Source organism: Pantherophis guttatus, chromosome 6, assembly GCF_059756535.1.
Source record: "Pantherophis guttatus breed Tessera chromosome 6, ASM5975653v1, whole genome shotgun sequence".
NCBI lineage: Eukaryota > Metazoa > Chordata > Lepidosauria > Squamata > Colubridae > Pantherophis > Pantherophis guttatus.
In genome coordinates this window covers 68,181,633-68,196,664 of record NC_142068.1, presented here as the reverse complement: position 1 = coordinate 68,196,664, position 15,032 = coordinate 68,181,633, and the positions used below count along the sequence as shown (strand labels likewise).

The following is a 15,032-nucleotide window of genomic DNA, read 5'->3' as shown; positions in this document are numbered from 1 at the left end:
ATTTCATGAGGTAGCAATGTCCTGTGAATCTTTTTTGGTAACATCTGATTTCAAAACATTGATTTTGCTTGCATTTTAAATTTTTTAGTATTTATACCAACATTGTGCCTTCACTATAGTGTATAATCATGCAATGCTGCCCTCTGTCTGAAAAACTGATTGGCCCTAGATATTATTTATTATTGATTGCATTCTATTTTGCTTTCTTTCTCTGTTCTATGTTTTTTTTTGGGGGGGGGAACTGAAGTCAATATACATGGCAATCTTTTCTAATTTTATTCTTCACAACAACCAGCACCCCATGATGTAGGTTGGAATGAGGGAGAACAAATGACCCAAAGCTACTCAGCAGTGGGAAAATGGGTACCTTGATCTTCCAAAAATTTAGCACATTATACTAAATTATTTTTGCTTATGTAAAAGCAACTCATGGGGAAAAAATCCTTTTAGGTCTAGATACATATATTTATAATATTAACCTTACAGGTTATTTATATAAAATATTTTTATTGTGGCTTTTTCTTTTTTTTTTTACTTTGGTTTATTTGTTTCAATTCTTCTTTGACACAGTTTTATATTATATGATATATTGTAGATTATGGAGTCAAATAAAAACATGTTGCTGGCCAAAGTGTACTTACCTCTTCCTAATAACTGTATTTTGAAAAGCAAGGATGTTTTGGATGAAGTAGAGTTTAGTTGTGAACAGCAAGTTAAACCTTCAGATGGAGCAGTGGGAAGCAGTAAGTTACTACAGTAATATTTCTTCAAATTACTTACTCTGTTTCACTGTATATTTTTACAAGGCAGATTTTCAGTTTCACTGTGGTTTTTTTCTCTCCAAATTTTAAATACAAAACAAAAGAAGTATTTGGTGTTAAATTTAGAGGCAGAGAAGGATTAAGTATAATTTTGAAAAAGATGCCTCTGAGTTTTCCCTTTTCCTTTTTTTATTGGTAAAAATAACTTGTTCATTCACAGTGACTCTGGGCTTCTTACAAAGATGGCACTGCTTTGTACTGTTTCGTAGAATGACCATGTCATGCAATGGACACCTGTAAAGAAGAAGAAGCTTCCGTGAAAGACTGGCATTGCTGAAAACATACTAAGGCTGAAGACAAGCATAATATCTTTGGGTTCAGATACATTTTTTAAAAAGTGCTTATAACCAAATGTAGCAATTTTTTTCAAAGCCCTTCTTTTGAAATGATTTGGGTTTTTTTATTTCCATTAATTTTTAGTAATATATCTCAAATAATTATTTGTGCTAAGGAAGAAACCTTAGTAAATTAGTGGTCCTCGTGTTTTTATTGCTAGCTGAAGTATATTTCAAATATGTGTGGGAACAGACCATAAGGCTGTGATTGGTGAGATGAAGCATCTTTGTTTTTCTGAACCATTTAAAAGCAGATGCTCATATACCTATTTTTATCAGCCAGATCCATTTTATTGTGACTAATTTGGCCCTAATTTTAAGCTCCAAAGATTTGTCAATAACAAGCAAGCAGTCTATTTATTAGTTTCAGAAGTTAGCACCTAAAAGTTATATAAACCAATGAATATGTGGCATTTAAAGTGAAATAAAAGTGTGGTGTTGCAATAATGTTTGTTTTGGTTATGTTTATATTGTAGATATTCCTTTTTTCCTTGGTGAAAATCAAACAGAAGAATTATGTATTATGACATCAGGAAAATTAATGTATTCTTTATCTTGGACAGTTAATGACAAGGGAATTCCTTTGGCTCCTACTATTCAACATGCATTTATTTCCTCCAACAGGTGATCATATTTATGTATTAGTTTTACTGTTTGCTTTTGTAAAAAAATATCTATACAATCTATTTTTCCCTGTTATGCACAAACTACCATGCCATGCATCTCTTTTCTTTGTCTTGCAAGGAATCTATGAGTTCTAAGTCTTCATAGAAATAGATTGTGTATTTTCATAAATTGAGGAAATACCTATTTTTGCTTTTGCCTCAGTAATCATAGAATGAAGCTAATCTAATTGCATATATCTATATTACTTCTGCACTCCAGTTTGAAATAGTTACAAATTGCAGGCTTTGGCTTAGCATAGCCATGCCTGGCTATTTCTACAAGTTTCCTACCCGCTCCCTCAATTCCAAGAAGCATTTTATTATTATTAATTTTATTGGAATTCTGAAAACACATAGCTTCTCATGCCCTGTCCAATTAAATAGGCATGGAGGAAACATGAAATGAATATAAATACAGATAGTTACCAACCACAATAGGGCCTGGCAAATTTGTTATTAAGTTATTACATTATTAAGTTAGTTATTAAGCAGTCACTAAATGTGATGTTACATTATTGCACTGATTTACAATGCCAGTTCTAGTTGAAGTCATTAATCAGATCACTGCAGATCGTTAAATTGATGTCATGTGACTGAGACTTCTTTCCAGCTTCCTCACTGACTTTGTAAATAGTGATCACATGACCATGGGCCATTGCAATCATTGTATATGTGCATGGTTTGACAAGCACCTGAATCACAATCATGTAACTTCAAGAACAAGTCATAAGTCTCTATTTTCAGTGCCATTGTAAATTCAAACCATCACTGTATGAGTGGTTGGTTAGTGAAGACTTTCTGTAATGCACTTCAGAGTTTGCTCAGAAAGTGGGAAAATGTTGGCATTGAGTTTTTGTACTGTATAGATCTTGGACATAGATGACATGTATTACTAATCTTCTTGCTATGGCATAACCTGTCTCCAGATAACTAGCTAGGAATCTATCATGGATGGCCAGTTGTAAGCATGTCATATGTTAATTTGCTTTATGCTTAATATCCATCCTTGGAGGGCCAGTGGTCCTTGAGCCTTAAGCTGGACCTGACATGAAATTTTCCCACTTTGGACCTATGCCAGAATGTAGATCACAGCTTCTCCTCAGAATGAGAACAGACCAATATTCCCAATACAACGTACATGTTCAGCTTATTGTCATAGCTATTATTGCTACAATATTTTCCTAAAACCATCCATTAATTTATATTTTGCCCAAAGCTTAGAGGAACACACATTTATTCCTAGAAATGATTACTTTCTTAAATTCTTTTACGTGCAGCACAATTTTGTTCCCAGTAGTCAACATTTCAGGTGTATAACCCTATTGACTTCTTTTAAGGGTCTTTTCCTCACTGTTATGATTTAAGGCCTGTTTCTACATCCTTAAATTAGTAGCGCTGAGTATATGATTTAAAGTCCTGGAATACATCTTGTAGTTCATACACAGTGACTATTTTAAACAGTTAAAATAAGTCTATATTCTTTCACAAAGGTTCCTTTTTTCCTATTCTGGCATCATAATGAGACTGTTATTTCATATTAATTTTTTTGCTTTTGTTTTAGTGTACCAAGGAACATCAGTTCAGGAAAAGGGACAGGAATTTGGTGGCATTCTGATATCCAGAAACTAATTGACTGGGCAAAAGACATAAATATTGACCCGAATGATCCTTACTACTCAGATTTGTTTGAATTAATTATGGTAATGATGAAATTTCTGTAATGAAGTTTCAAGTTCTCTGAAAGAAACTATGTAATAAATGTTAAATAATAGAATCTTCTTTATTCTAAATAATAAATTAAGGACTTAGAAACACTGATCAAGAAACTAACTCAAGATTTTGTAATAATTTTTGATAACTAAAAAGTTTGTATATGTTGTTCCTTTTTAAGTCTTCATGATCCTAAAGCTTATTTATTAATTTTAAAAGAACCATGTTTAGAACCGACACTCAAAATACTTGTAGTGATTAGTTCATAACTTAGGTAACTATAAAATGAATTAAATGGAAGGATAAATATGTATTTGAAGTATAGATATCTATTAACTATAATAATTACATGGTTCTCTAGACAGAAACAGTATAATCCTAAAATGTGGAAATGTTAGACGCTACGTTTAGATGCTGACTTTTGTTTGCCAACAAAAGTTTTCATAGCATTTACCAATAGTTCTACTATTACCATACATACATATCTAATTTTTTTAAAGAAAAAAGTCAATTATTTTTTGAATAACTTTGTTTTTCCAAAACAATTTAGCTCTCCTTATGCTTATTTAGCAAAGTCTTTACAGATTTCATTATATTTTCTCCTCTTCAGCATGTGAACAATGTTCATAGCAGTAAAGTTTTTGTATTTATTGGTTGTATTTACCAAAATTATCCCAACTTATATTTATTATTTTCTAATAGTATGCACAGTCTCAGGAGAAAAGTGATTCAAAACACTTTCGCCTTGAACAACTGCAAGAATTTAACTTTGTTATTGCAGAAGATATTCAAAATTGTAAACGTTTCCGGCTGTTACAGCTTAGGAATTTAGGACAGTTGGGCTTCTACTGTTTTCAACAAATTCCTCTCTTTGACAAAGAAATTCCAGACACAACTTTTCAGGTATTTTACTTTAAAAACAAATTTTGAAGTTTAATTTTACATTGTGCATTTACACAATATTCTACTTTCACCTCTTCCAATGCCTAAGCTAACTGATGTTGACCTGGTTCTCAGTGATGCTATAGCAGTGAAGGGAAGTTGGGAGCCACACCAAGCTTCTTTGGTGGGTTTCTGATAATGGCTTTGTACAGATGCAACACAAATACAACTGAGCATTTAAAAGAATCACAGTGATAGGTGAGCAATTAGATTGGGGAGTTGAGAAAAAAAAAAAGCAGAAGAAGGAAATGGAAAACCACTCCATTTAATGCCAACAAAATTCCATGAAGTGACTGTAATCGATAGACCTAGGGCTTAGCTTTTTACACATTCAGTTTTTCTCATGAATCAACATAGATTCCTTTTGCTTGTTTTTTCTTACACCTTGCATGCATTAGTTACACTATTTATTCATTCTATTTTCAATCCTCACAGTAAGAAGTGTCATAAGAGTTACAGTATATGATTAACAAGTGGTGGGATATTTTCAAATACTTCACTTATATACCAGCATAAATTGAGGTACTAAAATATTAGATTTCTATAGTAATAAGTAGATATCACTGTATGAAATTAATAGAAAGTACTACTCTAAATGCTAAATAATCGTTACTTAAGACCACAACAATCTATATCTTTCAAGAAGGTAGAATATAAATATAGTGACTTAGATGCTATATTTTGTTTGGCCAAACAGCCGAGTGTTACTTTTAATTGATAAAAACAATCCATTTCTTCTTTCAGGAACATGGAGGTCAATTGGAAAAGGACATGTTTATGACAGATATGGATCCTATTTCTGCACAAAGAAATAGTTCTGCCAACTTTGTTAGGATGGTATGACAGTTTTTAATATATTAGAAAATGAATGGTTGGAAACTACTTACTGCATTGAAAATAAAACAATGTAGTATTCCATTTCTATCAAACCTAAAGACAGTTGTCTTAAAGTAAGTTAACCTTTATTGTCACTTTTTTCTGTGAACACACTGGCACACATTAAAAAATTAAATTCTGATCCCCGCTCTCAAAAGAAAATATAACCATACAAACCATGCTACACACACACACACACACACACACACACACACACACATTAATCACAGTCCATTTTGAATACCTAGCAGAAAAAAGGGTCTTGAGAATTGACAAGGTTGATACTATATGGTACAAAGCTATTACAGAATCTAGTTGTTCTGCTTCAGATAGCATGAAGCCTCCTCCCAGAAGGTAACAAAGAAAATTGGTCATGGAGAGGTTGTGTAGCGTCCATGACAATACTGCAGACCTTGGTTAAGCAGCACTTATATGCCATGTCCTGAATAGAAGGAAGTGAACATAATCGAATAATCTTTTCTGCCATCCTCACAAGTCTCTGCACAGCCTTCCTATCTGAAACAGTAATACTTCCAAACCACAGAGTAATACAATATGACAGGATGCTTTCAATTGCCCCTCTATAGAAAGAGTCTTCAGATATTATTGCTGTAATAACATCAACAACAAAATACAGACAGTTTCTTAGAGCCATGGTTTAAATCCATATATAAATCATGTGGAACAGAAATAAAATGAGTAACATTGCTATATCAGCATACAAATTGCATAGAGTAATGCATTGCAGTTATATTGTTAATACAAAAGCTGAACATTGACAGTATAAAATACGTTCATTTAAATCTTGTGCACCAAGTAAGAATTAATTCCTATTCATATAAAGACTCACATTTTTCACTTTAATTTAGTACAACACAGTACAACTTCATTATGTCAGCCATTGATCATAGACCAAACAACAGACTACATACAGCCATAACAGAAAATATGTTTCTATAAATACTGTATTTAAAACTAATTTAAATAATTAGTTTTAAAATGGTACATTTAGTTTTTAACATAATAATAACAGGATATTGAAAATACATACTATTATATTTTTGTTTAAAGTTAATATGCTCTTTAATTAGAGGTCTATAAACTTTGTCACTATAATCTGCAAGTGAAAGCAAAGCATTAAAAAATTCCAAACAGTCAAGGTTAAGGGAAATGTATTGCAATGAAGTTATATGCTATTTTCAAAAATTACCCATCTAGAACAGCAGAGGTCATTCACTACATTCTTAATACAGCCAAACCAGCTTTAAGAATAGGTTTAATTATTTTTCCAAATGTGGTTTTCTTTTCATGTTAAATACGAGAGTGGGCAATTTTTTAAAATTGGCAAATGTACTGAGATACATTGGTGGAGATATGACATAAACGCTAGATTTAAAAAATGATAATGAGTCAAATTATTCTAACTGAAAATAATCTGCAGAAATTAGATAAAGCTAAATATTTAAAAAATTTAGAAAACCAAAGGAAGAACAAGGAGACGAGTATCTGTTTCTTTCTTTTAAAAAAATTAAATTATAGAAAAGAGGGATACTCTATTACCTTAGTCCAATTATTTAAAATTCTAATAATCCACATAAGTCAGTAACCTCCCACTCCCACTCCATAACTGATTTTAAAGAAGCAAGATGTCGATGAAATTAGTATGTCCATTTTTTAAAAATTAAATATCTGAACAGCCTTTTCTTTATGCCTTTTCTAATGGATAAACCATCTCACTGAAGCTGACAAAAATAAACCAACTAATGTCCAAACATTAGAACTTACTCGTCTCATAGTTAATTATTAAATAATATTTAAAACAGTACTGGATCCAAGCTGATAGAACTCTATTCAGACATTAAGGTGTACTTCAACTAATGATCGTATCACAAGCCTAAATTAAAGCCAATAGATTTCTTTTTCCTGCTTTGAAAATTTGTATCATAAATATACAGAGTAAAAAGAAGTCAGAAAAGGACAGAACCATGCTTAACTATACAAAACATTTGTTACACTATATGTTAAATATACTATTGGGTAGAATCTCACTTGAACTTGGGTATTTTAGTACAATCACACACCTTCCACAGAACTGCATGTTCCAATTAGGACTAGATACAGACTTATTATATCTTACATACAATAAGATGTTTTGGTTTCTTTACCTCAAGCAATTATCTTGTATACAAGAATTAATCCAGCTGTGCTGCCCCAACACAAGAATTTTTCAATTCCTGTCATTCCTAAATTTCAGTTCGAATTGTATTGTACTGAATAAAAAATAAAACACAATATAATTTGTATTGAAGTTTATTTCTTATCTTGCTTTGTTTTTCCAACATTCAGTCTAGTGATGGAATGTTCTGGAAAATGGAAATTATAGCAAATTATTCTAATGAGATGTTACTTTATTTTACTAATTTAGTTTTAATAAATATAATAAATATAAAGCCTACTTTGAGGTCTATTTTTAAGAGCAGAAAGGGTGCATGAGTGAATTGAACCAAATCCTGCTTGCAGGTGGTTATTCTTGCTCTCAAACGCATTTAATTTCTGACATAATTTAATACAGAAGAGGAAGGATTTTGCTAACAAATATAATGAAATAAAAGTTATATCTCCCCCTAAAAACAAAAAGTTTTTTGTTCTAAATATCATATGTTTCCTTATTTAGGATTTGATTAGACATGGACAAAAATTAGTAATTCTGATGCCATCATACAGTATGTATGGTTTGATCCTCAAGCACAACATGCACCTTTTACATAGCAACAAAATGCTTACTCAACCTTCTATCTGCTTCAAGCAATGCCTGTACTACATATTTCACTCTAAATGTATTCTGCTGGCACTTCCAAAACATTAACAACATCTAAAAACTAATAAAGGAGAACATTTGTAATTGAGGGTCTCTGAGCTTGATTGTTTTCTTGCAAACATTTCATTACTCAAACTTGGTAACATCATCGGTGCAGTGTGATGGTTTAAAGCCCATCAGTGCTAGCACTAATAATGTTACCTAGTTTGGCTAATGAAAGGTCTGCAAGAAAACAACCAAGCTGAGAGAGCACCAAGGAGCCCTCAACATCTAAATAAATTTTGTTTCTGGCTTAAACTCATGTTGATTAAATTTTACAGAGAATTTATGCTTTTTTTTACTATGTTTTTTTTTAGATGCGAAATCAAGTTGCAAAACAAATTTTGACCATTAGGCACAAATTTAATTTATCAGATCTTGTGAGTGATTATGAAGAAATTATATCAATGAGGTAGATAATTTTAAACAATTTATTTTAAAATGGCCCAAGGTGGGTACAAATGCTTAATATGAACAATGTAACATTCTAACTTCTTACTACATGAAATAGAAAGGTTAAAAAAAATAGTCTGAAAGAGCTTGTTTATTATTGAAACACTAGAACAACATGATATGCTTTGTGGTGTCTGGTAAATAGTGTAAAATATATGAAATAAAATTGTTTTATAAAACCAATTGTGCATATATTTCAAGATCTGAGAAGTGGTAAATGCCATTCCCTGCTATCGAATCATTTGCACTATGACATCAATGAACAGCCTGTTATTAGCAGGTAAACTGCAATAATAAAAATCTTTTGAGAACAAATAAGGGCTTCCACATGAATTGGAACTAGCAGCATCCGCTGGGAGAGGGTCAAGAAGACAGTTGCAGCAGTGTGATTGTCGCCCCTACCCTTCGTATGTGCATGTGAAGTCAACTCATATACAAAAGGGCTTTGATTACAGTGCTGCAGCCATCAGCTTGACTTTTTCAGTCTGATCAAAATAACTTTATTTCTTCATTTGTTCTAGCCAACTGAGTAATGCAATTTTCAAACTAAGTGAGCGCAGAAGACATTTGAAACCACAAAGGAAAGAGAGACGAAAGGTTGCAGCCCAGGCAGTCTCGGATGGAGATGTTAAACTTCTTATCAGAATATTGAGAGCATACAATATTCCTGCAAGAAAGGCACCAGCATCTAAGTAGGTGCAATATTCAATGAATGCAAACAAGGATTTTTTTTAGTAAAACAGTAAAATACAGACTGTTCATTGATACTATAGTAAAACAATAATACAGTAATCTACAATAGCTGCAGATTATCTAGATAGTCATGCACACTACAAGATAATTAGCAGCAATTGTAGTGCTTTTAAATTAAGTTTACTTTATTGTCATTGCACCTCGTACAACGAAATTAGATGTCATCTTCAGTGTACATTATAACTATAAAAATAAAATACAAACACACATCCTTCACATTCTATATAATTGAATTGAAAACCCAATATTGCATTAGTATTGCACTATACAGTAGAATTCAGTATAGTTACTGCCCTGGTATAGAAGCTGTTTTTCAGCCTATTTGTCCTTGCTTTTATTATCCTGTACCGTCTGCCAGATGGTAAAAGTTCAAAAAAAGGGTGCCCAGGATGAGATGGATCTTTAAGAATGTTTTGAACTTTCTTAAGGCAGCGGGAGCTATAAAGCTCTTCCAAAGAGGGGAGAGGGCAACCAATGATCCTCTGGGCAATGACGTTAACCCTCTGGAGTGCTGTCCTATCTGCCACTGTGCAATTGGCAAACCATACACAGATGCAGTAAGTTAAAATGCTCTCTATGGTACAGCGGTAGAAGGTCACCAGCAGTTTTTCATTCAGTTGTTGTTTCCTGAGATGTCTCAGATAGTATAATCTCTTTGAACAGTGCTGCAATGTGAATACCCCAGATCAGGTCCTCTTTTATGATAATACCCAGAAACTTAAAACTGGCCACTTGCTCCACTCAGTCTCCATTGATAAGCAAGGGCTGGATGTCTGATTTTTTTCTTCTATAGTCCACTATAAGCTCCTTGATCTTATTGGTGTTAAAGACCAAGTTTTTGTCTCCACACCACGAAAGCAAACCTATCTCGATAGGCAGACTCATGCCCCCCGGAGATGAGTCCCACCACTTCTATAATTTAGTTCTTTTCACTGTGAATATAACCATTAATTCTACAATACTAGTAAAGTAATTTAAATACCATCAAGTGAAAGACAGAATTAAAAGACACATTATTTATGCTAATGGCAAAAAACATTTCCAAGAAAATGTAATGAAAATCAAATATTCTACAATATCATGTTAGCGCTTAAAATAGCCTATGGTATACCATGTTTCCCCAAAAGTATAAGATCCTGTTTTATACTTTTTTGAACCCTGAAATAAGTGCTTGGCCTTATTGCCATGCTCTCAAAAGCCCGGTTGGGCTTATTATCAGGGGATGTCTTATTTTGGGGGAAACAGTCCATGGGGTTATGAAGAGTCAGATATGGTACAACTTAGTAACTGAACAACAATAACAAACCACAAAAGAAACCAAGTTACTTTGCAAAATGAAAGGCGTGGTAGATTTTGAAATAAAGGGGAATTTTTTTTCTTGAAATAATGTTTCATTTGAAAAGTATGGCTGTCTTTCAGAATTACTATTCTGGAAATTGGAACTACTAGAATATTGTATGTAATGCAAACAGAATTTTTTATCAGAGATTTATAATATACTGTATAACCATAATAGGTATTGGGGCACATTTCAAGGTGTTTTCTCTGGATCAGTCTCATTGACTTTAGTGGAATGCCATTATGCTAAACTTAGACATAAGCAGAAGCAGTATTATTTCCAAGCAGTCAAGCACAAATAATTATCAATTTTGAGAACCTTGGCTTGAATAAACTTTTCATTTCATTTCCTACAGTGCTACTACCTCATATTTTACTTATCTCCACATTATTTAACTGATTCCTCATTTACCTTCCCCTGAATTACTCATGATCATGCAATTTCTCTAAAGCTGTAGTATTCAAATTGTCATCTCAGAACTAACATGGTCTTCACATCCTTTTTTTGCAATTTCCATAACACTTTCTGAGTATTAAAATTAATTTCAGAAGCTTCCTGTTATTTTGAAATAAGAAACTTATATAAGAAGAAGAATACTATACTACTGTCCAGTTACCAGCTCCTTTGCACTGATAGAGGAATGAATCAATGAATGAGCAAACCTATTTATGCTCACTCCTCTTTTCCGTATTGTCTATATTATTTGGGCGGATATGTCTGACTGCACCCAGCAACCTCCTCTAAACAATTTTAATTGTGTTGTTCCACATTCAAATTCTGTGCTAGAGCCAAACTTCATTCAGAAAACTTCTATAATTTGGGCAGGAACCTATTTGCACACTCCTTCCTTTTTTTTCTAGACTAGAAAGAAAACTTGTATCAGATAATTTAGACATTAATGCATTTACTAGCCCTAAATAAATGATCCTTATGCAATCTCTAATCATGAGAAAATATATGAAATGGAAGCATAAGAATGTAAATCATGCGACAATGAAAATTTATTCGGAATGAATATGTGATGTATTTCTCAGTTGCTTTGTTTACAGGGGAGAGTATCTAGGTAATAGTTTGCATTTATATAACTCCTGTATTTCCTGAAGTTTCTATATGATTTATTACAATGCATTAAGAGTGAAACAAGTTATAGTAGAAAATAATCTTTGATTGATAGCAATAGAAGCAGTCTATTAGCAATATCCATGTTTAACTACAAAATGAAAATGAAAAGTTTGCTGAGATGACTCTTCTGATTAGACTTTTCTAAAAGTAATGTCATGCCAACTTATATTTTATCATGCTCCCCTACTGCATTGCCTTGTATCAGCAAATTTGAGTTACAACTTTTACTCAGATTTTCTTTAGATTAACAGTCAACCTATTATTAGACATCAATAAATGGGAGTTGCGGTGCATTTTAACAAGAAAAACTGGCTGAAACATATATGATACTTTCTTTTAATATTCTTAGGGTTCCAGTTACTTATTCACCATCATACTTACCAAATCGTATGTCCCGAGGCAGACATATTCCATTAGGTAATTCAGCCTATGCTGCCGATCTTCTCTCTGAGGTAATTACGATTTTTTTTCCCTTTTAAAATATGTTCCATTTTTCTCTGTATATACAATATATAAGCATTTTCATAAGCCTTGAAGAAAGCAATAATAAATCTATATGGCAGTGTGGTGGCAATGTGGAAGATCTTTGTATTTCGAGGAGTTTAATGACATGTTTTGATTTTCCCTTAATGTTAGGAAATGTCTAAAAGTTTAGAGCTCATTCTGAGCTAAGTTTCTTGTTTCTCACTTTTGTTTGCTAAATAAAGAAAGTGTGTGTATGAGTGGGTGCAAATCTCACATAGTTACAAAGCTTTTCTTGATCCCAGAGTTATATGTCACATTGTCAAGGTCAAATCTTGCAGGCTCATGACCGTAAAAGCAGGGCCATGAAGTCATTATGACAGGTTTTAATAAAAACCCTAGATGCTGCACAGAATCTAGTACTGGGCCCTTCCTTTTTTTCCTGGTGTGTTTGTTGTCTCTGGATCTAAAAGAACCAATTTCCTGGATACCTGGTCATTACCTTGACATTTGGCAAAACAGCCAGTTGATTTAAAATATTACTTTGAATAAATAAAGACCCTTTAATTTATCCTAATCCTTTTCTGTTTTCAGACTCTTGGATTAGTTTGCTAATGTGCATGTAATTCAGTAGGTGGATTTTAATGTTTTCATTATGGGGTGTGGGTTTTGGAAGCAGCCAGCAAAAATATAACATCAAAGAACATAAAGGAATATCCTTAACTGGATAGTTTTTATTAACGCCATCTCACCAGAAGATGTGAAGTCAATTCTTTTATATGTCTTAAGGAAATGCAAAATGTAAAAGACTGTAGAAGAAAATAAAATTTGTGGTTATGAAATTTGAAGTTTGGACCTGGATTAAATATTAAGGTTTTAATGAAAGCTTTAGGGAACTTTTAAAAATGTATTTTAACACGGATAAACTAACAATGTTTTTACAGGAAGACCAGGGTGAACTTTTATTCTTATTTTATTTTCTATATAAAAACATGTCGCTATTTTTACAGCTCCTTCGAAGTGATTCTTTTTTACTATTTATACATATTTACACATATTTTAACCTTATCTTACTCTACATTGTTTTCCATCTTTCTTTATTTCGTCTACATTGTACTTTGATCTTCAACATTTTTTCCCCTCTCTCTTTTATTCCTTTTTCTATTTTATCTATGTTAATATTTGCATACAGGATTTAATGATTATTTAAATATTATGGGCCCTTCAGGTACTTTCTAGTTGCCATTTTCAACTGAATTGTAGTTTATTCTTTATTAATTTTTGATATTGTATTTTATTATCTTGTGCATAATTATATGTGCATGAAAAATGAAATTACTATAACTAATAATAATTTATGGGTGAAAACACTGGAAAGATCTGGAAATTGTAATATGGCAGACCAAAGTAGCAAGGAAATCTGAGCACTCATCCTTGTATTAAAAGAGAAATTATTCACTTTATTATTGAACTGTGAGAATTTAAGAAAAACTTAAACTGTCAAAATGAAAATGAATTTGATAAATTAGAAATAAATACTCTGCTTGACTGCATATGTCATAATACACTACTTGCGGCATGTCTTGATTAGAAATTAGAGGCTTGATTCTCATCCTGCCTTAGGAATCAAGACCAAGTGGGTGACTTTGAATCAGGCACTCTCTCTTTGAATTTAATCCTCCCCCCAAAGAGTTATTGTTATGATGAGAATAGGAACAGAAGTATTACCTTGTTACCTAGAATAATCCACTGCATCATTAAAGTTGGGTAAAGGGGATCAAGAATTTTTACAACTTGTCTCTCCATTAGGGCAATACTTATCTGAAAACAAAACTGGATTGAATTGTGTGTGTGTTGGGAAAGGAAAGCAAAAGAAGTCTTGAGTTTGAAAATGGGCAAATCAGATCCAGGGTTATGAAGAACCTCCCCTCCCTAGTGCATTTTCCGATATAAGAAGCAGTAACTTGGAATGTTGGTTAACTGCTTCATTCTAAATCCTTCTCCCTCCTCCTTCCCAGTTACGCTGTGAGTGAACTCTGTTTAAGAGGTTGAAAAGAACACTGGAAGCTGCACTTCACATTCTTTCTGTACCTTACCCTATTTTGCAAATTGTTTTAGCGTAAGTAGAAACAGAATAGTGTTGTGTTTAAGTAATAACTGCTTTTTGTACTATCCAGTGAGAAGAGAAAGAGGTTATTTAACTTTACTAACTGTTCTTCCTTTCCATTTTAATATTGTAAAACATTTGCTCTGTTTTAGGTGACCGTGCATCCTTTTGTAGAAGTTACATTTCAGAAAACAGTTTATCAGACTAGCACTGCAGATGGCTCTCATCCATGCTGGAATGAAGAACTTCAAGTTGATTTTAAGTGAGTTAACATTTCAACTTCAATAAAGTTTGTTTTAGTAAGATCAATGTAGCATTTAAATTAGTAAAAATTCCATGTCTCCTCTGTGTCCAAATACTTCTTGCACTGCAATCTATTCCATTTTCTTAGACATTGGACTTCAGTTGTACATTATCTGCATATAGTGGAACACGAACCCAAAACAATGATTTCTTATTTATTACCTGAATGTTTTGAGGGGTTTGCTCTATAAAGAAAACAGTAAAACAGTAAAATCTCACTTTAACAGATTATTCAGGGAACAGCATGTCCTATATATATATATATATATATATATTTGATTTATATG

The 15,032-nt window shown here is 32.5% G+C and overlaps 1 protein-coding gene across 1 annotated transcript in view; it reads left to right on the top strand.

Annotated features, from left to right (window-relative positions):
• Positions 1–15,032, top strand: part of CC2D2B (coiled-coil and C2 domain containing 2B) — a 65,060-nt gene that overhangs the window by 29,143 nt on the left and 20,885 nt on the right. The window contains 9 exon segments of the mRNA XM_034430459.3: positions 596–743; positions 1,633–1,780; positions 3,383–3,521; positions 4,234–4,434; positions 5,218–5,310; positions 8,524–8,618; positions 9,181–9,351; positions 12,223–12,325; positions 14,595–14,704. Of these exon segments, the coding sequence (XP_034286350.3) occupies positions 596–743; positions 1,633–1,780; positions 3,383–3,521; positions 4,234–4,434; positions 5,218–5,310; positions 8,524–8,618; positions 9,181–9,351; positions 12,223–12,325; positions 14,595–14,704 (1,208 nt within the window).